General features: G+C 41.5%; 1 protein-coding gene across 2 annotated transcripts; it reads right to left on the bottom strand.

The window, feature by feature from the left end:
• Window positions 1-2,976: 2,976 nt before the first annotated feature.
• On the bottom strand, window positions 2,977-23,044 carry ELOA (elongin A). 2 transcript variants are annotated; one of them, XM_051988232.1, is made up of 11 exons: window positions 22,852-23,044; window positions 16,160-16,216; window positions 15,148-15,266; window positions 13,026-14,226; window positions 12,450-12,564; window positions 11,221-11,376; window positions 10,699-10,796; window positions 7,738-7,918; window positions 7,147-7,258; window positions 6,689-6,867; window positions 2,977-5,633 (listed from the first exon to the last, which is right to left on the bottom strand). In XM_051988232.1, exons 1-11 carry the CDS (start codon window positions 22,924-22,926, stop codon window positions 5,572-5,574), a joined length of 2,355 nt encoding a protein of 784 aa, XP_051844192.1. In that variant the 5' UTR covers window positions 22,927-23,044; the 3' UTR covers window positions 2,977-5,571. The 2 variants fall into 2 exon arrangements, with proteins under 2 accessions (XP_051844192.1, XP_051844191.1); XM_051988231.1 differs by having other exon boundaries at window positions 11,221-11,373; window positions 22,852-23,004.
• Between the last annotated feature and the right edge of the window lie 4,439 nt (window positions 23,045-27,483).

A 27,483-nucleotide genomic window follows, 5' to 3' on the forward strand; every position in this document is an offset into this window, starting at 1 on the left:
CGTTCTCTAGTGATATTGCCAACAATTACTGGAATTACTGGTCAAAAGCTATGCCTCGTTTTAGACTACTATTATATAATTATGTTTAGTTACATATCGACATATGCACGTGTATATATAACTGTATGTGACATATATACACATATAATTACATGTAAAAGTATATAAATAAGTGCTATTGCCAAATGAACTTTCAGAATGATTCTACAAGTTTGCAAGTCCACCAGAAATGTTCTTCACAACCCTGCTAGCATTAGGTTTCATTGCTTTTAACGATTTTTGTTCATTCAATGAGTGTGCAGCACCTCAAAATTGTTTTTACTCTTCAATTAGGGACGATGAGCATTTTTTCAAGGAACTGTGAACAATTTGTCCTTTTTAAAATCGTCATTTATGTATGTCCTTTAACCATTTATCCATCGTAGACTGGGAATGACCAGTGTGGACTTTTAAGTTGCTTCTATTTTGTGTTGTGTTTTGTTACATACACACACACATAAAATTTTTCCCAGTGTTTTATATTTTTGAACATTTTCCTATGGTTCAGTACATCTGTCTTTTATTTATTTATTTTTAATTAAAGCTTTTTATTTACAAAACATAAGCATGGGTAATTTTTCCAACATTGACCCTTGCAAAAATCTTTTGTTCCAAATTATCCCCTCCTCCCCTAGCTGGCAGGTAATCCAATACATGTTAAATATTTTAAAGTATATGTTAAATCCAATCTATGTATATATATTTATATAGTTATGTTGCTGCACAAGAAAATTCAGATCAAGAAGAAAAAGAAAAACTGAGAAATTAAACAAAATGCAAGCAAATAACAAGAGTGAGGATGCCATGTTGTGTGTCACACTCTGTTCCCACAGTTCTCTCTCTGGGTGTAGATGGCTCTCTTTGTCACTGCACTAGTGGAACTGATCTGTATCCTCTCATTGTTGAAGAGAGCCACGTCCATCAGAATTGATCATCATATAATTTTATTGTTGCTGGGTATAATGTTCTCCTGGTTCTGCTCATTTCAATTAGCTTAAATGCCTCTCTCCAGGCTCTCTGTATTCATCTTGGTGGTCATTTCTTACAGAACAATAATATTCCATAATATTCATATACCACAATTTATTCAGCCATTCTCCAACTGAGGGGTATCCCCTCAGTTTCTAGTTTCTAGCCACTACAAACAGGGCTGCCACAAACATTTTTGCACATACAGGTCTCTTTCCTTCCTTTAATATCTCTTTGGGATATAAGCCTAGTAGAAACACTGCTGGATCAAAGGGTATGTGCAGTTTGACAACTTTTGGACCATAGTTCCAGATTGCTCTCCAGAATGGCTGGATCTGTTCACAGTTCCACCAACGATTTATCAGTGTCCCAGTTTTCCCACAAACCCTCCAACATTCGTCATCTTAGCCAACCTGAGGTGTCTATCTCAGAGTTGTCTTAATTTGCATTTCTCTGATCAATAATGATTTGGAACACCTTTTCGTATGACTACAAATAGTTTCAATTTCTTTGTCTGAAAATTGTCTGTTCATATTCTTTGACCATTTATCAATTGGAGAATGGCTTCAACTATTATAAATTTGAGTCAATTCTCTATATATTGTACATCTGTCTTTAGTAATTGCTTGCTAAATACCAAAACTAAATCCTGACCGCCCCCTCCTCCCATATTCTCATCTCCCTTTCACTATTAAGATATTTTATTTCCTTCCATGTTTTTAGGGTTATGTTTAACATTTCATCTCCAGCACTAGGAAATGAATATAAACTGCATTTTTGTTTTTCTTCCTGGATTATTTATACCTTCTGAATCCAATTCTCCCTGTGCAACAAGAGAACTGTTCGGTTCTGCACACATATATTGTATCTAGGATATACTGTAACCTATTTAACATGTAAAGGACTGCTTGCCATCTGAGGGAGGGGGTGGAGGGAGGGAGGGGAAAACTCGGAACAGAAGTGAGTACAAGGGATAATGTAAAAAATTACCCTGGCATGGGTTCTGTCAATAAAAAGTTATTTAAAAAATAAATAAAAATAAATTCACTCACTTGGAGAAAAAAAAAAAACCATTTCATCTCCAGAATCCACTGATGTGGTACAAGATAGAGATGGATCTACTTGCCAATTTCTTCGATGAGCTCTTGCCTCCTTTCCCCAGCTTTTGCTTTCCATAGGCTTGTCAACCACTCATTTTTACTGCATCCATTTGGTGTGTTTGGTGTCTGCATTCGCTTTTTGGGAATTGTTCACACCCAATATTTTTTAATCCTTGTGGGATTTCTCAAGATTCAGAATTCTTGTTAGTTTCTGTCCCTCATCCCCCTTTTGACTAAGTTTCTTCATGAGTTTTTCTCTAGTTCCCTTTTCTTTCCAATCTCTCCTTTTGGACCTCGGATCCAGGACCCATCTCAACCCTGTATCTGCTGCCCCTGACATCTCTGGGGGTCAGCACTGCCCTTTGCCTCGCAGAGCTGCCTCCACCCCATTGGCCCCTGGCCCCTTGATCACAATCCAGTCTGCCTCTCTGGTTTGGGTTTCTCTGGATCACACAAGTTTCTCACTTTCCATACCCAGTCGGTATTTTGGAGGCTTCCTTCACAGTATCTTTCCCATGTCCCCTCTCCTCTCCATCAGCACTTGCTTTCTAACTCCATCTTTTCCCAGAAAGTTTCTCTATCAATGTTCCTCTTGTTTTGCTCCTTCTCTCCTCCACAGTGCACTAAGACATGATGTTTCTGGCCTGTGTCCTGCCCAGCTCCCTACAGAGCCGAGGGGATGATTGGTCTGTCACCCCCAGCTGTTACCCACCTGAACCTTTCTCATTCTGTACACCTCCAGCTCATTTCCTCCTAAAATTCATTGCCAAAGATCCAAGCCAAAAGGGTGGGAGTCTCCCAAACTATGTCAGACTTGCTATCAAATCAAGTTTTTTGCTGAATTGTGACAAAAGAAAATAGGCCAATATCTAGTATTTTCTTTTTATTGAGACATGGAATTTTTGTTCCTTTTCATATAACTTATCTAATTAAAATATTCATCTTGGTAGTTACCACAAAAAAGTAACATAGAAAATTCTATTTACATCTGGGGACCAAAATACAAATGCAGAGTAGGCCAACACCTGACTCCCCCCTCCCACCCCAAACAAAAACCAAAGTCCCCAAGAAGCCCCCCCACACACAACAGATCACAGAGGATGACTTTGGCGGTCTGCATGGAGTGAGCACAGAACATTAGAATTGCACAAGGGAAGGCTCAGGAAGGCCGAGGCATCAGTTTACCATTCACAGAGGCTCACTTGGCTTGGCTCCTTCCTTGCCCCCATCCCCCTCTGGTGGTGAGCAGGGCTGCCTGGAAGCCTGTTAAAATGGCAGCCCAAAGATATTGCGGGGATCCCCCACCGGGTGCCAGAATCCCTTTCAAAATCTCTCCCATCCAAAAGCCACTGTGTAGGGGAACTTGCCACGGCTGAATCTGACATCACGAAAGCTTTCAGCGGCAAAATCCCTAAACAGTTTATAACAGACTTGAGATGGGGGACCCAGAGGGTGACCCCCCCACCTTCAAGAGGTCATGCCAGTAAAGAAGGGAGATGGGGGTGGAGGAGAAACAGGAGCCATAAAGCACAGAAGAAACTCTCGTTATCCTCGAAGTACAGACCAAGACCACTGATTGATGTGGCCGGGGGGCGTGGAAGCACCTGCATGGAGACTGCTGCACCTTGTCCAATGCTCGCCTCCCTGGAACCTCTAAGCCAGAAGCGATGGCGGCTTTTCAGGGCATTTCCAAATGTGTCAGAAAGGGTCCTGGCCCTGCCGCCTTCCCAGGCTGACAGGAGGTGCTTGGATTGGTTATTCCGGTTTGTTTAGCTGGGTCCCCCCCTCAGCAGAAGCGAGGGGTGAGAGAAGGGGAGAACAAAGTGTGTCTGGTTCCTCTCTGATCTTGGTGCTTTTTGTAGCTGAGCTTTTAGCAACTAAATGTGCAATTTCCAGAGTTCCTGTCTGCAAGCCTAACTCCCGGGTGGCACTCTGGTTTGACTTTACAGGGTCCATGGTTCTCAACTCCTCCTCCAACATCTCAGACTATGCTGCTACTGCCACAATTTCTATTTGGCATTACACAAGCCACTAGCGTCAGATTCCTTTTAGTTTCCAGACAAATGGGCAGCAAAGGTCTCATTCTAGTCAAATCTTTCCCTCCAAAGGCAGGGGCTCATGCTCTGTGTGTTGACCATTGTGAGCTATAAAAATTTCCAGAAAGTTAACTGTGCTCTTTTAACACAGGATCTTACCATTTTCTTTTTAAACCCTTCAAACACACTACTCTTTTAAAACCACTCACTTCCAGCAAAAATTCACGTGGAGCAAAGAGATTAAAGTGCCTAACTTTAAAAAAGCAGGAAATTTTTTCCTGGGCTATATGAAATCTGGAAACACGTAGCTGCCTGTTTCCACCCTTGAGCAGGGAGAAAGAGTGAATAGAAAAAAATCTTTTAAAACTGTTTGAGGCAGAAATGGAAAATTCTGAAATTGCTTAAGGGGATGGAAGAGTGGGAAGGGACAAGCTGTGCAAATCAAAGTTTTTCCCCCAGGATGTATGTCTTGCACTAATACTCAAAGCACAATAGGATAGATCAAGAGGGTTGAGGAAAGAGTCACTCACTTTCCCAAATAAGCGCCTTAATAAATACTATTTGATGACAATAAGTGAGAACGCAAGATAAGCATCTGTACAGGAACTGAAAAGCAACACCAGGAAAATCTCCCACCTGGGGTTAACAAACAAGAACGCGGTAACAGTTTTCAAGATCCTAGAGCTATCCAGGGAGAGGCAAACTGCCCTGTAAGGAAGCATCGAAGGACTCCCAAGGCTTTTCCAACACACACACAACAGGCACCATGGAGGCTCCCTGGGGGATGGGGGCCTTTAGGTGGGAGGGGAGGGCCAGTTTTTCCTCTGGAACAGCATCCCACCCTGAGAAGAGATGGTGACTGAGCTGAGTTCAGGGGATCTTCTGGCCTTGACTGATCAGACTTGCATTCTAACTCAATGGTAGGAAAGAAAGCAGTCTAAAACAATATAAGGTAGGGGTGTGAGAGAGAATGTGTGTGTGTGTGTGTATGTGTGAAAGAGAGACAGAGAAAAAGAGAGAGGGAAAGACAGAGACAGAGAAAGGAGGAAAAAATACTGGGGGTATTATAAATACAATCTGGGGAAATATTTATTAATTAAAACTATTTTTCATAGTTTACAAAGAGGTTTGCTAACAAGGTTGAATTGACCTTAAAATCCTCGGGAGGCCCAAGGCTTCACATCTTTCTTTATAAGTCTCAAGTGCTCTCTGGGCAGGGAGGCAGGGGCTGTGTGCAGGTAGTTTACAGGCACTACACCTGAAGAAATGGTTCTGTCAATCCTTGGGCAGGTTTTGGAGATGCATGTGATAGCAACTGGCTCTATGGAGCCAAACAGAGACTCCTGTGAGCTTTACTCCCTCTCTTCCCCTTCCTCCTCTTCCTTTTCCATCTTCAAGGAAGGTTTTTTTTTTTTTTTTTTTTTTTTTTATCTCCGGGAGAATCTGTTCTTGAATGCCTTGATCGTCTTGGCCATCATTGGGGCAATTTCTACAAGAGAAGACAAAGAAGTCAGGCCTGACCATTGGGTTTCCATCTCCAACCTCCCCAATTTGGCCAAGAAGCACATTATAATCATGGGCTGGGTGCTCAGATACTATTTTGAGTCTTATTAAACAACCCAAATAGGCAGCAATTAAAGACTTGGAAAAGCCCAGAAGACTTAAAATCTCAGTGCTCAAAATGCAAACCAATCTCTCCATTCGTCCCCCCAACTTAAACACATGAGGAAGCCTCTGAGGCAGGAGCTACTTCACTCAGTCACCACTAAGCAAGGACTAATGGCCCCAGAGACCTCAGCCTGACATTCAGACCCCATCTTGAGGTTTCTTCAAGCAGATTATGCTATCTTTGCTAATACACCAGGATCCAATCAACCGGGTTCTTTCACAACCAACTATTTTCTGAAATAAAGTTCTGAGCTCCTGACTTTTGACTTCACTTTCCCCTCCAACCTTGGCCACTTTGCACCTCGGGTAAGGATCCCTGGATCTACCAGCCTGGTTTCAGGCTATAAAGATCTTTCTTTCACCTTACCCAAACCCAGCAACATTGTCGTGACCTTTTATAAACTCTACCATCTCAGGAAGAGCTCACATTGAAAAGTTAAGCCACTCGCTGCAAAAGCCAGTTTTCACCTAGGGTCCCTTCTAATTCCACTGCTCCATGACTAGCAAGATCCTCTCAAACAGAACACCCAGTGAGGCCGGGAAGCTGGTAGCCTACAGGGGGTCCAGGGCCATGGCACTCACTCAAAGCCAGCCGGGGCAGCCCCTCCCCCAGCTTGTTTCCCCCATTGGTGCTCACTGAACAAAACAATCCCACTGTTCAAGTTAAAAGGTCAGAGCACCCAGTGGGTAGGACTGAGCTGCCCTCTAGTGGCCAAAGCAGACACCATAGGGTTCCCCATGAGGCAGGTGCTCTTTGCAAGGCCATCTACAACTGACCAAGGGGCAGAGCTTTAAGTGCCCCGCCCCCCAAAGTGTCCCAGAGCTCAGGACAACAGGCAGACAAGGCGGGGGGCCCAAAGCCCTGCTGGGACTCACTTTTTACGGGCGGTTTCCTGGGGTCGTAAGACACCGTGCTGCTGACTGCTGGGGCTGAGTGGGCGCTGCTGGTGCTCGGGCCGTCGTAGGGCTGCCCTTCCTCGGTGCTGTTGCTGTAGCTGCTGCTGCCACTGCTGCAGGTGTAGCCACTGCTGGAAGTGTAGGGGGCGGGCTTGATCCTGTAAAAGAAGACTGGCGGGTAAGAGCGGGCCCAAGCCCAGGCCTGCCCTGAGGCGCAGATAGTCCCCCTCCTGTCCCGGCTGATCTCGCTGTTATGGGGAAATAGCCCCTGACCATTTAGAAACAACAGCTCCTCAATACTCTGGGGAGTCCGCAGAGACGCAGGGGGACCGGCTCCCTGGGGGTTGGCGGGGTTCCAGCCCTCGGTTCTGGCTGCACAGTTAGTGCTTTCCTACCCACCAGAGCACAACGAGAATCAAAACTGAAAGAAGTCTTACTTGATCTTTTCAGGAACAGCTGCTCCTCCGGTCCCAAATTTCTCCTGCCGTCTCCTGACATCACGAGGCGGCTTGGCCACAGAATTGACAAAGGCCATCTTTGCTTGTCGGCCTACAGGAAAGTAAAGGAGTCACTCCTGGGTTAGGGGACACAAAGGCTCTCATTCAGGTGTCACAGACTAAGATATAGAAGAAACTTAAACTGTCCCTAAGCAAGAATCCCTTTGACAACTGCCCTCACACATGGTCATCCAGCTTCTGCTCTCTCTTAGAGCCTCCAAGTACAGGGAAACATGATTGAGTTTTTCCTTATCCTGAACTAAAATCTAGCTTCTTTTCAACTTTCACCTTAGAGACCGAGATCTTTCTAAGACAAGTGAAGACACTAGCTTGTTAATAAATTATCAACTCTGAAAGCCTCCCTTTACTTACAGCACCCACCATGTAGGAGACACTAGAATCTTTGGATCAGTCTGACCTGTACTAAGGCCTTGTTGTTCCCCCCCAAGGCCGGATGACTGGCCATCCTGGTAACCCCCAGTGTTCCTGACCAAATCTCATAGTCTTTCCCCCTCCCTCCTCACTCTTCACCTTTGGGTTTGTTGGCGTGAGCTGATCGGATGTTCTCAGTCAAGAGGAGCAGTCGCTGCTCCCGAGCATCTTGGAGTCGAAGATACATCTCCCTCCAAGACTCAAATTCCTCTGGTCTCTCTCTCTTAAAGTCTCGATGGCAGTGAATTTTCCACAGCTGATCAGTCTCTTCAGTTAACACCTGAAATTAAAACACAATAACTTTTACATTTTTTCCTCCATTTTCTTAGTTTTTTTCATAAAACCAACATTTAGTTTTGTTTTTTAATTCAATAGTTTTCCTACTCTATTTTATTAATCTCTCCTTTTGAGTTTCAAAATTTCTAATCTGGTACTTAATTGGGGGTTTTAAATTTTTTTTAGTTGCATGGCTAATTCACTGATCTCTTCTTTCTCTCTTATTATTTATGTAGCTATTTAGAGAGATAAAATTTCCCTAAGAACTGCTTTGGCTGCATCCCATAGGTTTTGGTATGTTGTCTTGTCATTTTCTTGGATGAAATTACATATTGTTTCTTTGATTTGTTGTTTGGCCCACTCATTCTTTAGAATTAGGTTAATTTCTTAGGTTAATTTCCAATTGGTTTTTAGCCTATCTTTCCCTGGCCCCTTATTGAATATAATTTTTATTGCATTGTGATCTGAAAAGGAAGTATTTACTATTTCTGCCTTTTTGCATTTAATTATGAAGTTTTTAATGCCCTGAAGCATGATTAATTTTTGTGTACTGCAAAAGGTATATTCCTTTCTGTCCCTATTCAATTTTCTCCAGAGGTCTATCATATCTAGGTTTTCTAGGATCCTATTAACCTGTCTGGTTTCTTTCTTGTTTATTTTGTGGTTAGACTTGTCTGATTCTGAGAGGGGAAGGTCGAGATTCCCCACTAGAATAGTTTTGTTGTCTATTTCTTCCTGTAACTGACTTAAAATCTTCTCTAGGAATTTGCCTGCTTTACCACTTGGTGAATACACAGTTAGTATTGTTACTACTTCATTATTTACTGTACCCTTTATCAAGATGTACTTAGAATTTTTTTCTCTCTCACAACAAATTGTTCCGAATACTTCTTTGATCAGCATGGCAGTAGGGAGGTACCTTAAAAAAATTTTTCCCTCAGGTCAGAACTCTGCTCATTCTCCTAGGAAGAGAAATATGGCAGTGGCATAAAACCCTCTGACATACAAGTATCTGTCATGGCACCTCATTGATTGTGCAAGGAACTCTAGTTTATAAAGGGATCTATGCTACACTCCTGCTCAAGAAGCTTCGGTGGCTCCCTATCACCTCCAGGATAAACTCCAAACTCCTGTGTAGTATTTTAAAGTCTGCTGTAGCCTGGTTTTAATTTACTCAGCCACATGTACTCATTGTTCCAGCCAGATTGGCCCCTGCTCTTTTCTCCCTTACATGACTTTCCATCTCCTGTCTCCTCCCCTCCCAAAATCTTAGTACTTTACTACTCAGCCCACAGATTAGCTTGTATATATGTTTTCAATCTCCTTAGCTATACATATTCTGTCTCCCTCAGCTTCCTATCTTCACTCCTCTCCAGAAAATTTCGACTCCTGGAGGCCAGAGATGAATCTGGCTTTTATCTTTGTAGCTACAAGTCCTTCAGATTCACACCAAATGTTATATAAGAGCGCATTTTGATTCTCACAACAACCTAGGTGAAGTAATGCAAGGATCTCGCCTTTGATCCCCAGTTGATAAGAATTCATCCAATATACCTATCATACTGTATATCATACACACTGTATATCATACTTCTCAGTAGATGTGGTTTCTCCATCCCTTACTCCTATCCAGGGACCCACTAGGCAAGTCATTTCACCTGTTTGCCCCAGTTTTTCCAACTGTAAATAAGAATCATAATAGTACCTTGCTCCCAAGATTGTTGTGAAAACCAAATGAAATTATTTAGTGTTTAATATAGTGCCTGGCACATAGTAGGTACTTAATAAAATTTTTCCCTTCCCTCCTCCCTCCTTTAAATTCCATGAAAATGGGCCTGTCAATGTCTAATTTTTCTGTTTCTTCCAGAACCTAGAACAATGTCATGCACAGGGAAGATTTCATTACTGTCTGTTGAATGCAAACTGAATTCTTAATTTGTAGAGGAAAAGTTTAACACCCAAAGAAATTCAATGACTTGCTCAAAGTCATGTGAAAAACATGCAGTAAAGCCAAGATCCCAGTCCGGGATCTTCCTCTCCACCTTTTGTCTGTTTTCTCCACTGCTCTCAGCACAAAGAACACAACCCAGCCCCTATCCCAAGGGACTTGACAAATAATCACTACCAGGCTTGGGGCTCCAAAAGCCTCAGGAGCTCTACTTCTGCTAATTTATCAAGACAAGCTCCAAGAGACAGAGATGAGGTCCAATAATCACTTCAGCAAAATCCCTATGTTAGAGATACTCTATTTTGACTTCCAGTGCTATGGAGGAAATTATTTTAAAAGGCACTTTTATTTATCTTCAAGTGAAACAGTTAATGCAAGGGGAAAAAAAGACAATGCCCCAACATGATAGCAAAATGATTTGGACAGGTCTGCATCTGACCTATATAATTCTTTCCAATAACCACAATGGTACCTGGATATCAAGCTCAACTGTTGCTTCCCTGTACTCCAGGGGTTCTGGTGGCAGAATTCTCCCTTGACCTTTTGTGACTAGGCAAGCCCAAGGGTGCCAGGAGAGCTGTAGTTAGCATGTTTTTCCTCCCGCTGAATCCCACCTAGATTCTGGCCCCAGAGGCTTATTGAAAATGACAGGAGCAGGTGTTGAACACATGCTCACTTGAAGCCCCTGAGCCAAGCCAGGGATCAGAAAAAAAAGCAAGTGCCTGCTGAACCCTGAACTATTTCTAAAGGAAAAGCAAATACACAAGAGACAAGGCCGTTACTCAAGGAGTGTCATAATACCCCCCACACACACTTCTTTTAAAGAAGAAACTCACATGGTTGCACTCCTCAATTCTATAGAGTTGCTCAGGAGTACATCTTTCCAAAACTGGTTCAAGTACAGAATAGGGAACACCCCCAACTTCATAAATTGCTACAAAAGGAAAAAAAAAAACAGGAATGAGGTGAACTTCAGTTTCATTAATACATTGTATGCAAAGTCATATTTGAGTCTGGGAGAAATGGAGATAAGACATACATAACTATAATACACTAAGAAAAATATAAAGTGATAAGAAAACCAAATGAGTAAGAAATCACTTCCAACTTGGGGACTGGAGTCAGGGAAGAATAGAAGAGTCCATAAAAAGGGACTGGGGAAAGTTTTCCATAGCACTGAACAAAGACTTAAGAGAATGAGAAACTGAACACACTCTGGGTGTCAGAGACAGGAGAGGAGAGAAGATTCCAGATATAAGAAACAGAGTCAAAAAAGACCGAGTGATAAACATAAAGCACTTCACTTAGAGATGGGCTCCATCACAAATAAAACCCAAGGTGGACTCAAGTATACTCACAGTCTATGTTATTATTGAGGACTCTGATGCACTGCTGGTGCAAGGACATCATCTTCGGTAGGTAGGCACACTTGGAACCGGAATAGACTTGCATCTTTGAATTCATCCTACGTCCAGTAAATCCAGCTTCCTCTTCTTCATGGGGTGAGGAGACTGCTATAGAAAAGAAAAGGGAATATAAAACTAAATTTTCTCTCAAAAGATTCCTTTTGAAACCATGTCACTCACAAAAATACAGGTTAGTCCTTTATTGAGCTGCATCTTTGAAATATGGAACCATCTTAGTTCAGACCAGCTCTAGCTAAACATTAATAACAAGGGCAATAACCATTATATAACAAAAGTAGCCCCCAGAAGCCCAGGGATTGCACTCAAAGGTCTTTTGCTCTTCTGGAGAGCAGCAGGATCTCAGACCAAACAAGACTAATTAATTAATCTGATATTAGTTTATATCCCAATAATAAATTTAATACTGGATAATAGGAAAGATCTACTACCATATGCTCATATCAACAAGTTTTCCCCACTAAACCTACCCAAACATCCAAAACAAGTACAGCTGCTTCACGAAATCATGCCCCTCCAACAAAATTGCCAAGTTAAAATACCAATTTTTATTTTAGGTTTCCATGCTAAAGTTTGGAAATTACCTCCAGGAAGTGCTAGCAAGGAAAGAATCTTAAAATTAAATACTAGTTATGGACAGCAAATATATAATGGCCTTCATTTATCCTGGAGAAAAGTCAAAGGGAATAAGATAGCAGTAAATCTTTGGAGAGCTGTCACATGGAGAAGGGATTGAGATTTCTGCTTTTGAGCTCCATCAGACACATCTGGTAGCACCACATAGAAGTTGTAAAGAGGCTGGATGTCAAGAATAGCATGCCACATAATCTGAGCTCTCCAAAACTGGGCAGGGCTCCCATAGGTGGATTCTCCCTCCCAGGAGGTCTTTAAGCAAAGACTGGACACTATTCTGTTGGGTCTGATGTTGTGGGGATTCTTTTCAGTTAGAGACTGGACTAGATAAAGGCTAAGATCCCTTCCAAATTTCAAATTCTGAAATGATTTTGGGAGCTATTGGAAGAGCAATCAAGAAGTTATCTTCAGCTTTTCAGACCCTCATCAAATGCTTTTGCTCAAGCTTCTTTCAGAAAATAGCAACTCAGAGATATCCCTGTCCTTTTCCATATTGAAGCAACTGTCCCATCCCCACATAGGGAACCTACCTTTCCTCTTTGGCTGAAAGGAGGGAATCAATTCAAGAGAAGGAAGTGGACGATAATTGGCCTGAATGGTAGGCAAGGGGATGTCTGGTAATGTTGGGGTCACATCAGTGGAGACCTGTGGAATGAAAATGTCAGTCAGACAGGTCTCATCTTACCCTTCTCACTTTATCACAACTCTTTGTTATTGTTCTTCTCTTAAGGCCAAATCATGACACTCATTGGCTGGGCTTCCTTCTTTACTAAGGAAATGATTAAATAAGCACATGCCAAAGGCCTTTAATCAATTCCCTCTTCCAGCACTGCTGCAAGGAGAAACATTATGGGACACTTAGGGAACAAGTGAATAAAATCCACCTGGGCAGCAAGAGAGGCCCAGAGCAGAAAGTTGTAAAGGCTAGGCCCCAAAGGACACTGATGAATAGGAAAGAACACTTATTTCCAAGACCACTGCCATGAGCCATGTAAAATTTCACACAACCTTTTAAATCCTCGCAAGAGTACTTTTTTCAGGAGCAGGAAGCTCCTTGTTATTAACAAGCAGATGTCAGGCTTGGGGAGACCCGGCTAGCTTCTCACCTTTTTTAGTTTGGCAGAGCTGGTTCCAGAATGTTGCTTTTCTGCCTTGCTCTCATTCATCTTAGGGAGTTTCTGAATGGCATTATTAGAGTTTTTATGATCAGCTTTGGAACCGTTCTGCTTACTGTGACTTTTCTCTGCACGAACCCCAGTTGTAGTTTTAACAACCTTCTTTTTTTTCCTCTGGGGCTGGTCGTAGCTGAGGTATGATTCAAAAGACATGGTGGGCTGTTCATAGTCATCATCCACATCTGTCTCTCCAGCCCCTGAAAAGTGACTCGATGGTTTTCTGTCCGAGTTAGAGGCTTTGGATTTTCCTTCCCGCATCTTTAAGCTGTTAGACCCCCCTTTCTCTTTTGGCTTGGGAGAAAATTCTCCCTCCCATTTCCCCACATCAAAGCTGTCCCCACTAAGCTTGGTCTTTTCCAATTTGGATTTTTGTACATCCTTGTGCTTTGCTTTTTTCGTATGGTTGACAGAAGCCACCTCCAAGGGAGGTAAAAACTTCTTCTTGCTACCGCCGCTTTCTTTGTCCCTCTCTTTCTTGGCAGCACTAGACAGTGTCTGCTTCTCCTTGGTACTGGTTCCTGAGGGAGACCTTCGGCCCTCTTCTCGAGAAACAGCCTTAGACACTTTGTCTCGACCCAAACTAAAGGTCTTTTCCTCTCTTGTATCCAAGCGATGCTTTTCCTTCTGTGAAGTTTTGTGCTCTTTGCTCCGACTCACAGAGCCTCTATCCTGGGGTTCACCCAAGCGTCTCTCTTGGCTATTTAAGCCTCGATCCTGAAAGGCATGACTATGGCTTTTGCCAGCCTTCCGATGTGGTACTGGCTGTTCCTCCTCCTCTTCAGGGAGTTGATCATAGTCCATAGATAACTGCTGAGGGCTTGTGGAAGGCTGAGGTGAGTGAACATGACTACTGTCGGATAGCTCCTGATCGGATGTGTACAGTGGGGAGGTTTTATTCCATCGCTTTCTTTCTTCTCTTGTCTCACCACTATGTGAGGCCTTGGGCATTCTATCAAACTCTGAAAGCTTTCGATGCTTTTTCTCCCGGTAGTCAGGACTGTGTGGCTGGCTACAAGAGGCCTTCCAGTTTTCCTGATATTCCTCCTCCATTTCCTCCTCCTTGGGAAAAACATCTCGGGGACGTTTTCTAGAGCTACTTCTCTCAAGGTCTTGCTCCTCAGGCTCAATATTCCTAAGCAAAATAAAAAAAGGGGGGAGGGGGAGAAGGATCATTTCATTAACATTCATCAAGTGCCACCTGTGTAGAGAACAGGGGCAAGGAGTTGGAGATAATAGAAAATCCTTAAATGCTCCAAGTGACATAAACATTATCTATCTAGAAAAAAAGATCCTATCACGTTATTAAGGATAGATTAGAGTAGGGAGCACCTAGGAAAATATGCAACAAAAGGGATGAGCACACATAGCTAAAACTGTGGTACAGGTGGGATGGGTAAGGCTGAAAAATAATAGAGAACACGACTTGCTTCTTTCCTTTGTGAGTCTACCTAAGTACCCAATCCTCCATGTACATATTATTCTCTAGTCAAGTTAACTCTGGAAATTTCAGCTCAAATTTATCTACCTACCCTAAATCACACCCACCTTACAAATCTCAAACTAGGCCAATTACCAACAGGCTTTCTATTCCAAATAATACTGACTCTCTTTCCAGACTAGGAATTAGGCCTACTGAATTCAGTCCTGGAAAAGATGATAAAAAAGACCTTTCAAGTCCCAGAATCAGAACAGCTGCCATTCTTCTTAGGTCTGACTACATGAACCACTCTGACGTTCTTATCAGAACTGAGAACAAGGAAGCAAAGAAAGGAAAAGGGTGCCGGATTTGGAATCAGAGGACATGGGCTGAGTCCTGGCTTGAGCCCCCATTATTCCTAAAACTTAGGCAAGTCGCTGGGGCCTGGTGGCCTGTTTTCTTCTCTGTAAATAAGAGAGTTGGACCAAGACCAATTCAATCCAACAAGTATAAATGAGATGGCCTTTTGAGGTTCCTTTCAGCACAAATCTATAACCTGAAGAACCTTTCTGCAGTCACTCTTGGACACAAAAAATCAGCCATGAAGCAAGTCTGGTTATAGAATACCAATCTTACCTTTCAACCTCCTGAGCAACAGGGACTAACTTCTTCCATCGGGCCACTAAGTCTTTGGCAAAGCCTCCTACTTGCTCATGTTTCCGTAAGCCATTCACTGTTTTCCCGACACCTGTTTCCTATAAAATTATTTGAAGAAAACAGCAAGAGGGGTTAAACCTAATTTACACCAAACTGAAAGACCTCAGATTCTCTGAGGTAAAACCATCACTGTCAATTTAACAAGCATTTCTACCTATCAAAAACTCATTTTTCAGAATTCTTCAAGTTTAGTTAATTTCTTAATTTAAAAGCTCTGATCACAAGAGTAGCAAAACTCTAGTGTGGTAAGGAATAACATTTATCCCAATTCTAGAAAGACTTTTAAAAGCAAAAGGACCACAATGAACTTGATAGAAAATACCTGACCTTATATACTAGAAAAACTAGTGTTCTAAATCCCAGGTTTACCACTTATTATAATATCAACATTCTTTCCCATCCCCCAACAACCTCTAGTGAGTCTACTATATAATATTTTATATTATCTATGTGTCATATTCTCCAATTAAACTGTAACCCCCAGAAAAGTTAATATTATTTCTCCTAATACCCTGAAAAGTTCTAAACTATATAACATACACTGTTTCCTCAATGAATGTCAAATGAAGGTGTAAACGTGGGAAAGTTCTCTCATTTCTCTGATTCCTCTCCTCTTCTATAAAATGGACAAACTAATGCCATCACTGGTCTACTTGCTATGGGGAACAAATGAAAATATACTTAAGCATCTTATCATATCAGGGTTAAGAGGGAAATATCTGCTTTCCCTTTTATTTTATTTTCAATTTACTAAGCTTTTATCAAGTGCCTGCAGTGTATGAATGGCAATGCAGCAGGTGCCAAGAATAAAATTAGAAAGACTCAGAAACTGCTTCCAAGGAGTTTACTGTCAATATCTATTAATGCTCTTATCATTAAGGTTCTTCTATTATTTTTATATGAAGATTTAAAATTGTCAAGATTCCCTTACCGCCAGAATGTCCACGGTGATAGGTAAGTCTGAGAGTCTCTTCAGATGTTTTAGTAGCTACAGAGACAATGAGAAATGCACAGTTCAGAGTTTTTAATGCGACTGGGACACATGAAAATCTCCTTTCCTGAAGTAACAATGCTACAGAATACATCTGAAAGAACCATCAACTCTACTGACATTCAGTGTTTTGCCTAAGACTTGGTAAAATAGCAAGACAACATCAATTACAGAAAAATGCCACATAGGCCTGGCAGCAGAGGAAAAAAGGAAGAGGAGGAACTCAGAAAAAAAGGGCATTGTGCCTTCAGGAAGTAGTTACTCTCTAAAGACTATTTTTTCAAAATAAAAGGCACAGGCAAAGAGTAGTTTCCTGCTGAAATTTAATCTGCCATTATTAGAATTTTTCTATTAATAACAGATATATAAGATGACTGAGTAGTGAGCAGAACCAAATTAAATTCTCTTTATTTTCTTCTCAGCACTCTTCCCTCATGGAGCCTCTGGAAGATAGTGTTTAGTAAACTATTACCCTACACATACTTAAGTTTATTATTATTCACCTCAGTATTCACCCTAACTGGGATTCAATTAACTGGGATTCAATTAATTGAGATACTTTGTTGAGCAATTAATTCCAACTTTATGGCTAGTGAGCCCTTAATTCTTAGTCTGTTCAAATTCCTCCAGCTCTTATTTAGCTTTTCGCTTCCTGTATGCTATTTTCTATTTTCTTTAGAAAATCTATAGAAGTACCCACAACAAAATGACTGTGATATAGTAAATGCACAGTAGTGTGGTAGAGTGAGAAGTCTGGGGATTTGGTTAGGATTACAAGGCTGCTTACTTATTGAGCAGATCACTTTCTCTTTTCTGGGCCTGGGTCCTCCTCATTTGTAAAATGAAGGGGTAGAATTAAATGACTTATAAGATCCCTTCCCATTCTGAATCTTTGATTTTATGGGATAGTGCATATGTCTACCTCAAGTAAGGTTGAAAAATTATCTTTCACACACTTATCCACACTTCTATCTTTTACTAATGTATCACAAAGTCAATACCATGATGACAGAGAGTGGGGTTCTCTAATACACAGTCCTGTTTGGAGTTGTAAAATACCTTAGATTACAGGGGTCCTCAAACTACGGCCTGCGGGCCAGATGCTGCAGCTGAGGATGATTATTCCCCTCACCCAGGGCTATGAAGTTTCTTTATTTAAAGGCCCACAAAACAAAGGTTTTGTTTTTACTACAGTCCGGCCCTCCAACAGTCTGAGGGACAGTGAACTGGCCCCTTATTTAAAAAGTTTGAGGACCCCTGTCTTACAATTTATTTAGCTCACTTCACAGACTCATTTTATAGATGAGAAAACCAAAGACTAGAGAAGCTAGATTGTCTTGCCTAAGGTCACATGGCTCATAAGCGGCAGAACCAGAGTCAAACCCAGGTTCTTCAGTCTCCAAACCTGCTACACCACTACATTAAGAACTGTATTTTCAAAGGGCTAGTCTCCCACCCCCATCTCTACCACCCAATTTTATATCCTAGGTCACTGCCTTCTTTGCTTACAGTATACAATTCCAAGTCTAACAAAAGTACAAAAAGTAGCATTCTGAATAAAATTTTCACATTTAAATTCAGAAAATGAGATGTGCTGTTTTTCAATGTCTCCCTCTACCTACCATCAAGTCTGACATAAAACTTTCAGTACTTGGCCCACTTTCTGGGCATCCCACTTTAACTAATCAAGCCCTGAACAAATCACTTCCCTTCTCTATAAAATGAAAAGTTGGACTAAATGATCCCAAAGCCCTAAAGCCTATATTCTGTGCACTTTTCTTTGAAATATGGCAGTAATGATATAGAATAGAGCAAAGAAAGCAATTCTTACTGGATAAAAATGAGCATTAAGAAAGGGATTTGGTGCCATCTCTAAGGAGAAGGTTTTACATTCAAATATGAGTAAAAAATTTGGGGAAACTATAGTACAGGGGAACAAACACCTAATTAGGAACGAGAAGTCGTGGTTCAAATCCCAACTCTTGCTACCACTTGGGGAATCCTGGATATATCACTTCCCCCTCCTAGCCTTTAATCACCTGTAAATCCTCTTTCTAGCTCTAAAACTTCTATGTGGTTCCAAGATCATTAAAGTATCACATTAAAGTAGAACTGATTAAAAAGCAATCTGAATGATCTGATCTACCCAAATGTTAAGATATATGCAAAAAAAATTTCCAGGAAACTGAGAGATATGACAAATTACCACCCCCACGCAAATAAACCACCACAACATTAAGTAACAAGTGGAAGGAAATGGAGCAAAGATTCTCTGGCCTCTTAACATATTGTAGATTCCACAGAAGCAATTCCACATTATCACACCATATTGGTTAATGAACAAATTTCCTGGACCCCCAGCAATGCCAACAAGGGTATGTTTTTCTTTTTAACCCACTACCAAATGAAGAGGGTACCTCTGACAAAACCCTTTGGGGTCTCCTGAAATTTGAGGTTTGTCAGTTTTACTTTGTCCCACAATGAAGAAAAAGAGCCTCACAATGGTGACCCTGAGAGACTATAAGATACATGCTTTTTTATAATCATACTCCGCACAACTTATAATTCTTTGAAAATTGATATCCATGATATGTTAACTTTCTAACCAAAATAGTTTAATCAGGTCATCCTATTTCCTAAACATACTAGATTAACCTGAGAAACTATGATAAGGGCCTGAGGGGAAAAAAAGACAAGATAACTAAATAAAGTAAACTGTAAAGATTGTGTCTCTTATATCACAATATGAAATGTAAATAAAAGAGACAAAATTAAAATGCCAATCAAAGAGTACATAAGCATTTATAACACAGCAAAATTCTAGACATTGATAATTACCACTCTGTAAGGTTAAACCAGCATACATATTTTGCTTAAGTATGAGTATGGCCAGAATCATTTCAAAGACAAGTCTTTGCACACAAATACTAAAATTGGGGAGGTTAAGGTAAGCAATATCCTGATTTTGAAATGGAAAACATTTAGGAAACAGTAGCACACAATTTTTCTACTAACTTTCTAAAATAAATCCATTTAAAACCTAAACATCAATGAGTCTTCTCACTGACATATGTCAAAGTACACTAATAACCTGCCAATCAGTTTCTTAGAAAATCATTCCCCAACAAATGACACCAACATTTGTCTGATAACTATGTACTGAGTCTGTGCTATTACATTTACGTGGAAAAAGTGGGAATTACAAATTACATTTAATATTGAATAATCTAAAGAAATAAATATGGAATATAAACTATGGATCTGTGTCTTGGTTTTGTAATATATTTTTAGAAACAAGTAAAATATGCCTATTTAGCCACTTTAAAACTTTTAAACTACTTGAGGACAAGTAGCCACTTTCCTGAACTGCTATGGTATAATAATGATAATAACAGCTGACATTTTCATAATGCTTACCATGTGTCAGATCTTATGCTAAGGGTTTTTCAATTATTATCTCATTTGATTCTCACAACAATCCTGGGAAATAGGTGCTATTATTCCTACTTTACAGCTGAGAAAACTTAGGCAACAGTGACTTGACAAAGATCATAAAGCTAGTATCTTAAAATGACTTTGAGAACTCAGATCTTTGGGACGCTATCCACTGTGCCACTTAAGATGACTCTATGAAACTCTGAGAATAAGCAATCTGTATATAAAACATATATTTATACTTTAAAAATTCAAATCGCATATTACCTTCAGTCCTGTCAGCAATATTCTGTCTATATTTACAATATTAAAAAAAAAAAATCCAATGTTACCATCGTCTCATACAATCCCAATTGTAAAGGGAAATTTTGCACGATCTTTAATTATTGAAAACTGCTAAAAATTATGCCAAGCTAGAATTACAAAAATTTGCCCACCTCACAATACAAAACCACCCAAATGCACTACAAGTTGTAGTCTTTTTTGTACATGAAGGTGGTTTGTATAATGATGTTCTCAAGAATCGGGACTCTTTATTCATCCTGGTTTACTCTTCACAAAAACCAAAGCCTGTGTCCAGTGCTAGCTAATACAAAGACACAGAGATACATCAGATTTATTTGTTTAGTAAGCCCTTGTTACAATATATCTGCTGATATCACAATTTTCTGTTTCTGTTTCTTCTTTGTGGTCAGTCCCCCTTGTCAATGGCACTCTCCCACACTCCCCTAGGAGCCTATGTGCCCAATACATAGTAGGTGTTTAATAAATGCTTAATGAATGATGGGATAGATTTGTACAAGAAGATATGACTGCAGCAAAGACTTTTTTTTTAAGATTTTAAAACTATGCACAGACATTGGACTTGAGTTTGAATCCTGGCTGTCTTACTACCTGCTGTTTTCACTTTATGAAAATTATTTCCCTTCTGGAGAGTCTCAGTTATTTCATATGAAAAATCTTAAGATCATTCTTTTTGGCTTTACATACTATAATCTTTAGAAACCTAATGAGGTGAGGTTTCTCCTTTTCCCCATTATAGAGTAGGAAATGGGAGTAAGGGATTGGGGGAACAATGGCAAAAAGTAGAAGTCACTTAGTTGAATACAATTGATGGTCCTATGCCCACCTAGGCAGTTCATCATGAAGTAGAGGTGAAACTTATCCCACATATATACCAATGAGGTATATCTTCCCATCAAGCTAGTTAAGTCATAAAGAGGAACTCCATTAGTGTGTTTGTTAACTAGAATTTACCCATCCCCGTAAAAATCAGTATTAGAAATCTGAAAATATGCATGCAGTGCTATCCCACTAGATACACAGAAATCTCAGGTCTTCAGTGACAAGCACACATTAAAATCTTAACTGTTGATAATAAAGACAAATTTCCTGCCTAGCAGAAATTAAGTATGTGAAGGGACTTAAGTCAGTATTTACTAAATGTACAGTTACTGAAATTAATGTTTAAATTTTTTAAAATTGCACCCAGCTATTAGTGAAACATAAAGAATAAAGTTGCCATATTTCATAGGAACTAAAAGCTCAATAGTGCACACACACAAAAAAAAGGTGACAGGAATATAACTCAGGTCCCTAGATTTCAATTATCTTTCCACTACATTATACTACCAAATAAGATGGCTTCCTCAAGAATTTCTTTGAATTGAGTTCTGAATGAGCGAAGTTAATTAGTTTAGTAGACAGAATATAGAGGCTATTTCAAGCATGCACAGATGCATAAAACCTAGTTTTGTGACAAATGGAAAGCAGCTCACACAGGTCTGAGCACTTAAGGGGAAAGTGAATTTCACTAGATCCTAAATATAAATATAAAGACAAATCGCTAAGCCAAACTTTTCAGTTAAGATATCATGCTGTGATTCCAAAGAATATCCAATCACTAGCTAACTTTTGGTTCATTAAATTGAAAATTTGTTCATACTAAGAAATTTTGATATACATCTTAGTACACAAGAGTATAACTACTAAAGGAGTGGTGCCATGCTGGAAATCTTTTAGAGGAGTGAAGAACAGAGTAGAAAAAGTAGTGTAAAACTGCCTTCTCTGAGAATGGCTATTTAAAGCAGAATCTAATTAATTATAAACAAAATCTTTTGGATGAAGTTTGTTGAGAGGAATTAGAAGCTGGCATTTTTATTCAAATACTACAAAAGAACGGTTATATAGTATGGGCCTTGGGTTTCTGCACGTATAAAATTAAGAGATTTGGACAAAATGGTCCTTTAAAGAGAGCTGTAATAATGAAATGTAAATATATGTATATATTTTTTCCAACTGCAGATTAGGATATTTTTAAGTGACAGGGAAGCGGCAAAGGTCAAAACTCCCAATTATTAAGAAAGAAGGCCATAAAAAAAGTCTGTAGTCACTCCAGGCCACAGGCGGAAGCTACCGCACAGTTCGGTTTGGGAATCCCGGACAAACTACTCGGAAATCAAAGGGCAGAGAGCAAAGCTAAGAGCGAGAGGAGGCCCGAGGAGCTCAGCACAAATTCGGGGATCAGGGAGGCCAGCCTAAGAAGAGCGGCTAGGCGCAGGAGGCACGCTCCTTGTCCACCAACTTCTCACAGCCGTGGAGCCTCGGGCGGGTGCCCGGCTACTGAGGACTGCCTACGTGCCGGGCCTGCGCCGACTCCTCCGCCGGGACCCCCACACCCCCCTCCCCCCGGAGCGCCGGGCCGGGCCTGGCCTCAGCCAGATCCCGGGCGCCCGCCCCGCCCCCCTCACCCAGAACAAACTTTCGAATCCCGGAGTCGCCGGGGGCTGGAGGGGAAAGGGAGGGGAGGGAGATCCCAGGCTGCGCTCCGGGAGTGGGAGTGAGTTCGAGGGACTGACGGTGTCACTCATGGGGAGCTGTCGGAGAGCTAAGAGTGGGGACCGAGCGTCCCCGAGCCCTGGGCCGGCCCCGGCCGAGCCCACGCGCCGCTCGCCTGCCCGCCGCCTCCCCCGGCAGCCGGACCAGGCCGGTGCCCGGGTGACCGTTAAGCGGCTCGCGCAACTCTCTCCCCCCCCCGCCCCCGCTTCCAACGCCCCCCGCGGGGCCTCGAACGCCCAGCTCCGCCCCGCCCCGCCGGCACCGCCCCTCGCCCGGCCCTTGCCCCGACCCCGACCCCGACTCGACCCCGACCCCGACTCCTACCACAACCACGACCCAAGTCCCGACCCAAGACTTACCTTCTTCGGTTCGGGATTCCCGGCCAGTCTCGACTGCAGCCTTTCCACCACTTCCAGGACCGACTCCGCCGCCATGGTGGTCACTGGCACGGCCTCCTCGCCGGGACTGGGCTCGCGGCGCCTCCACGGCCAAGGGAAGGGGGAGAGGGTGAGGGAAAGGGGAGCGTACCTCCCGCGCCGCCTACACAGCGCTGGCGGAAGCGGAACTGGCGCTTTCAGGGCCGCGAGGGAAGGGTGAGTGAGCCCTAGGGTGGCCCCTCCCCCAGCGTGCTCTGGCCCCGCCCCCGACGGACGAGCGAGGTGTGAGCTCTCCCAGAGCAGGTGCGCTCCTCCTCCGCGCGTGCGCAGCGGCCTGGGGGCGTACGGCACATGCTGGGCTGCTGCTTGTGCTCGAGGCTTCTTCCCGGAGCTCAGACAGGCCTGCCTCCTTGCAGTGAGAAGCAGCTGATGCCCAAGGGCCCCACCGACTCCAGCCGCGTAGTTCGAGCCTGTTTCTCGGTTTGGGCCTTATCAGCCCTCCTGCTGCTTCCAGGCATTGCCCCGACTCTCTCATCCTTAAAAAAACAAAACAAACAAAAAGAAAAACCACAATTTCCTAGACCCGTGCACAAGAGCATAGATTTAGAAAGTGCAGACATCCACCCCATCCCATCACCGTAGAGATGAAATTAACTAGGCCACCCAGGGAGTAATGGGGAGGGCCGAGGTCCACAGCCAGGCCTTGAGGCCACCACGTTCTGCCTCTTTCACACCCAGAACCCGGAGGAACCAAAGTTGTCTGGCTTGTAACCTCTGCTTCCTTACTTCCTTCTCTGCTCCCAGGCCCCAAACTCCCAGCCAATTTAGCCAGAGTGCTTTCCTTCCTAGACCTGCTGGCCCTTGCTAGCATTCTCCTATCCTGCTCCTTCCCAGCCTGCTCTTCTGGATTATCATCCATGTCCTTCGGTGTGTCCCCCCAACCCTGAGCGCCAGCCTGGGACTTCTCTCCCAGAACCTCTCTGGGAGATCTCCCAAGTTCCCAGATGGCTACTAAATCTATCTAGACAACCCTCATCTCTCTGGGGGTGGGGTGGAGGTTGCAGTTTCACACCACTAAGATCCTGCTGAACATCTCTACCTGAGTGTCCTTTCAATTCCCTAGCTCCCTTCAAGGGAGTTCAAGGGCCACTTCCTGTAGAAGGTCATTCTCGGGTACCCCCCCACACTATTATTTGTGAATTTAAAAAATTTTTCAATTGTATTTTATTTTTTTCCAAATACATGTAAAGATAGTTTTCAACATTCATTTTTGTAAGACTTTGTATTCCAAATTTTTTCTCCTTCCCTCTCTCTTACCTCCATCCTCCCTCACACACAGGTTACTCTGATATAGGTTAAATATGTACAATTCTTTTAAACATATTTTATCATGTTATGAAGAAAAATCAGCCCAAAAGGGAAAAAATGAGAAAAAAACCAAACCAAACAAAAAATGAAAATAATATGCTTCCATCCATTGTTGAAAAGAGCCAAGTCCATTAGAATTAATCATCAAATAATCTTGTTGGTACTGTGTATAATGTTCTCTTAGTTCTTCTCACTTCACTTAGCATTAGTTCATGTAAGTCTCTCCAGGCCTTTCTAAAATTATCCTATTGATAGTTTCTTATAGAACAATAATATTCTATAACCTTCATATACAATAATTTATTCAGCCATACTGACCAGTACCCACTCAGTTTACAGTTCCTTGCCACTAGAAATAGAATTCTTGCAGCACATATGGGTCCTTTTTCCTTTTTTAATAATCTCTTTGAGATACCGACCCATCTTTGGGATACAATAGAGACATTGCTGGATCAAAGGATATACATAGTTAGATAGCCCTTTGGACATAGTTCACATTGCTCTCCAGAATGATGATCATTTCACAACTCCAACAATAATGCATTGAATTTACTTTCTATGTTTTGAATATATTTATCCAAGTATGTATTGTCCTCCTCTCCAGAAGAACATAAGTTCTTTGAAGAAAGGGATTTTTTTCCTTTGTATTCCCAGTATGTATTACAGTGCCTGGCATAAGTAGGTACTTAATAAATGCTTGTTTGTTAGGATTCTTACAAAGTGATAAGTTAGTTGTCTAATTTAGACAACTTTACTTAACAAGTTCTCTAGCTCACTAATGTGTTTAGCACCTTTGGAGTTCACACTTTTGGAAGATTCACAAGTCAAGATTCAGTATGAGATTCACAAGTTCAGTGGAGGAGATTCACAAGTAGCTCCCACAATCCCACTCTCAGAGGAGGACTCAACCTTTGAGTTCACATCTTTAAGAGAACATATATAAGAAGCTCTTGGAGCCTCAGCCAAGAGTCAGTTGGGGAGATTGAGAGCCAGAATTCATTCGGGAGATTCAGAGCCAGGATTCAGAGGGAGCTGCAGGCTGAAGCTGAAGCTGGAAGAGAAAAAGGACTTAGCGGCAGAGCTCTTGGAACCAAGGAGAGAGATAGGCCTCTAAAAGAGCTAACTGGGCTAATTTGGAAGATACAATAAAGGACTGGATTTTGACTCATGGCTGCATTTGAGGTGATTATTAATCTGAACTGAAACTAAAACTGCCTCCAGAAGTCCCCCAAGAAATCTGCTCCCAGAGAATGATCATATTTTAGAAAAGAAGAACACTACACTTGTTGAATTGAATGTCATTTTTAATATAAACTCTATGAGGGAAAGACTTGTTTTACAGACCTTGAACCTTCTTCACTTACTAGCACACGGCTTTGTACAAAAGCTTAACATTTCTTGAACTGAACTGCAGTCTCCTTTATGAATGGCCTCTTTGGGGGCTACTGGATGGTGACCACAAAACAATGGACTCCACTTTGAAAATGATTTTCACTTCTTTAGTTGTGAGGCTTGGGGAAGTAGGCCATTTTTGCCTCTCCCCTACAGCTACTGCCAGTCCAAGAGGCAGAACATAGTCACTGGGTCTCTGCAATTTCCCTCTTTCTCCTGTATCTGCCCTTAGAATCAAACTGGACTGTGCTAATCACTCTCTATATAAAGACTCTTTAGATATTTAAATATAACTACTATTACATCGAGCAAACCCTGTCTTCTCTTTTGGCTAAATAATAATCCCAGATTCTTCAACTGATCATTTTATAGTAAAATCAAAAAATGTCTGGTAAAACTTGACACTTTTTGTGAATACTGTAGTTTGTTTTCAAGGCTTTTTTTTTTTTTTTTAAATGACTGGGACTATTGCTCCAATATTGGAATCAGCTTAAGCCATTTTTGTATTTATCATGAGAGTTTCTGATATGAACTCCTCCTGCCTGGTACATGGTTTTCTCATGATTGTTACCTGGTACTGTCCAAGAGTTTTCTCCCTAATGGCAGCTGTGAGATGAAAATGCTCTGGAGTTGTATACAATAAAATTCAATTCAAGCTAATAAAGATAGAGATAAATTAAATCATACCCCCAGGAAGCTCACAATCTAATAAGAAAGATGACACATATATACAAATAATTATAAGGTATTTGATTCAATATACATTTTTATTACCACACAAAAAGTACATTTACTGCCATACAAAAGATCCATGTTTCATCCAGTGCAGAAATCCATTTGACCAGTTAAGGTATTTAGTTTTTTAAAGTTTAGTTTATTTTTTCCAAATGATGACATTCCCAGTACCTTTTATTAGATTGTTCATTAGATATACCTATCTATGTTGTTGATTAACAAATATTTATTAAGTCCCTGCTAAATGCCAGGAACTAATCACTAGGCACTTCAAATACAATTAAACCAGCAGGAAATTTTTACTTGCAAGTTTACATTCTAAGGATGGAGACTAGTGCGTATTAAAATGTATGCAGTACCAATACAACATTAATGCAGACACATCTGGACACAGAGCTACTCACATAGAGTAATGAAAGGCTAGGAAGGCATTCCAGGCTTGGGGGACAGTTAATGCAAAGGCAGGATGAGGGGTATTGTATGTAAGGAACAGACAGGCGTACAGGAGGAGATGTGATGTCCATTGTGACTTGAAAGATAGGTTGGAACCAGGTTGTAAAGGTCTTTAAAAGCTAAATATAGCCAAGTGGTCAGTGGATAGAGAACTGGGCCTGGATTCAGGAAAACCTGAGTTTGAATCCAGCCTCAGACACAAGCTGTGTGATCCTGGATAAGTCATTTAACCTGCTTGCCTCAGTTTCCTTCCTTGAAAAATGAAGATGAGCACCTACCTCCCAGGATTGTTATGAAGATCAAATGAAGTAATATTTGTAAAACATTTAGCACAATGCTTGGCACATAGGAGATGCTTAACAAATGCTTGTTTCCTTCCTTTTTAGAGGCAATTGGAAGCTCTTGGAGATGGCTGAGTAGGGAGTCACATGGTCAGATCTAAGCTTAAGGAAAATTACTTTGGGAGACTTTTTAGATAGACTAAAGTGGTGACAGACTTGGACAGAGTCCAATTAGGACATTATTGTGATTATCAGTTCAAGATGTGGTGAAGTCCTGAATTAAAGTTGGATGAGAGCAATATTGTAAAAGTAGAACTGGCAAAACTTGACAGTTGATAGCAATGTGGGGATCCTGGAGGTTAAGAAGTCAAGGAATCATGAGACT

Source organism: Antechinus flavipes, chromosome 3 (assembly GCF_016432865.1).
Source record: "Antechinus flavipes isolate AdamAnt ecotype Samford, QLD, Australia chromosome 3, AdamAnt_v2, whole genome shotgun sequence".
Taxonomy (NCBI): domain Eukaryota; kingdom Metazoa; phylum Chordata; class Mammalia; order Dasyuromorphia; family Dasyuridae; genus Antechinus; species Antechinus flavipes.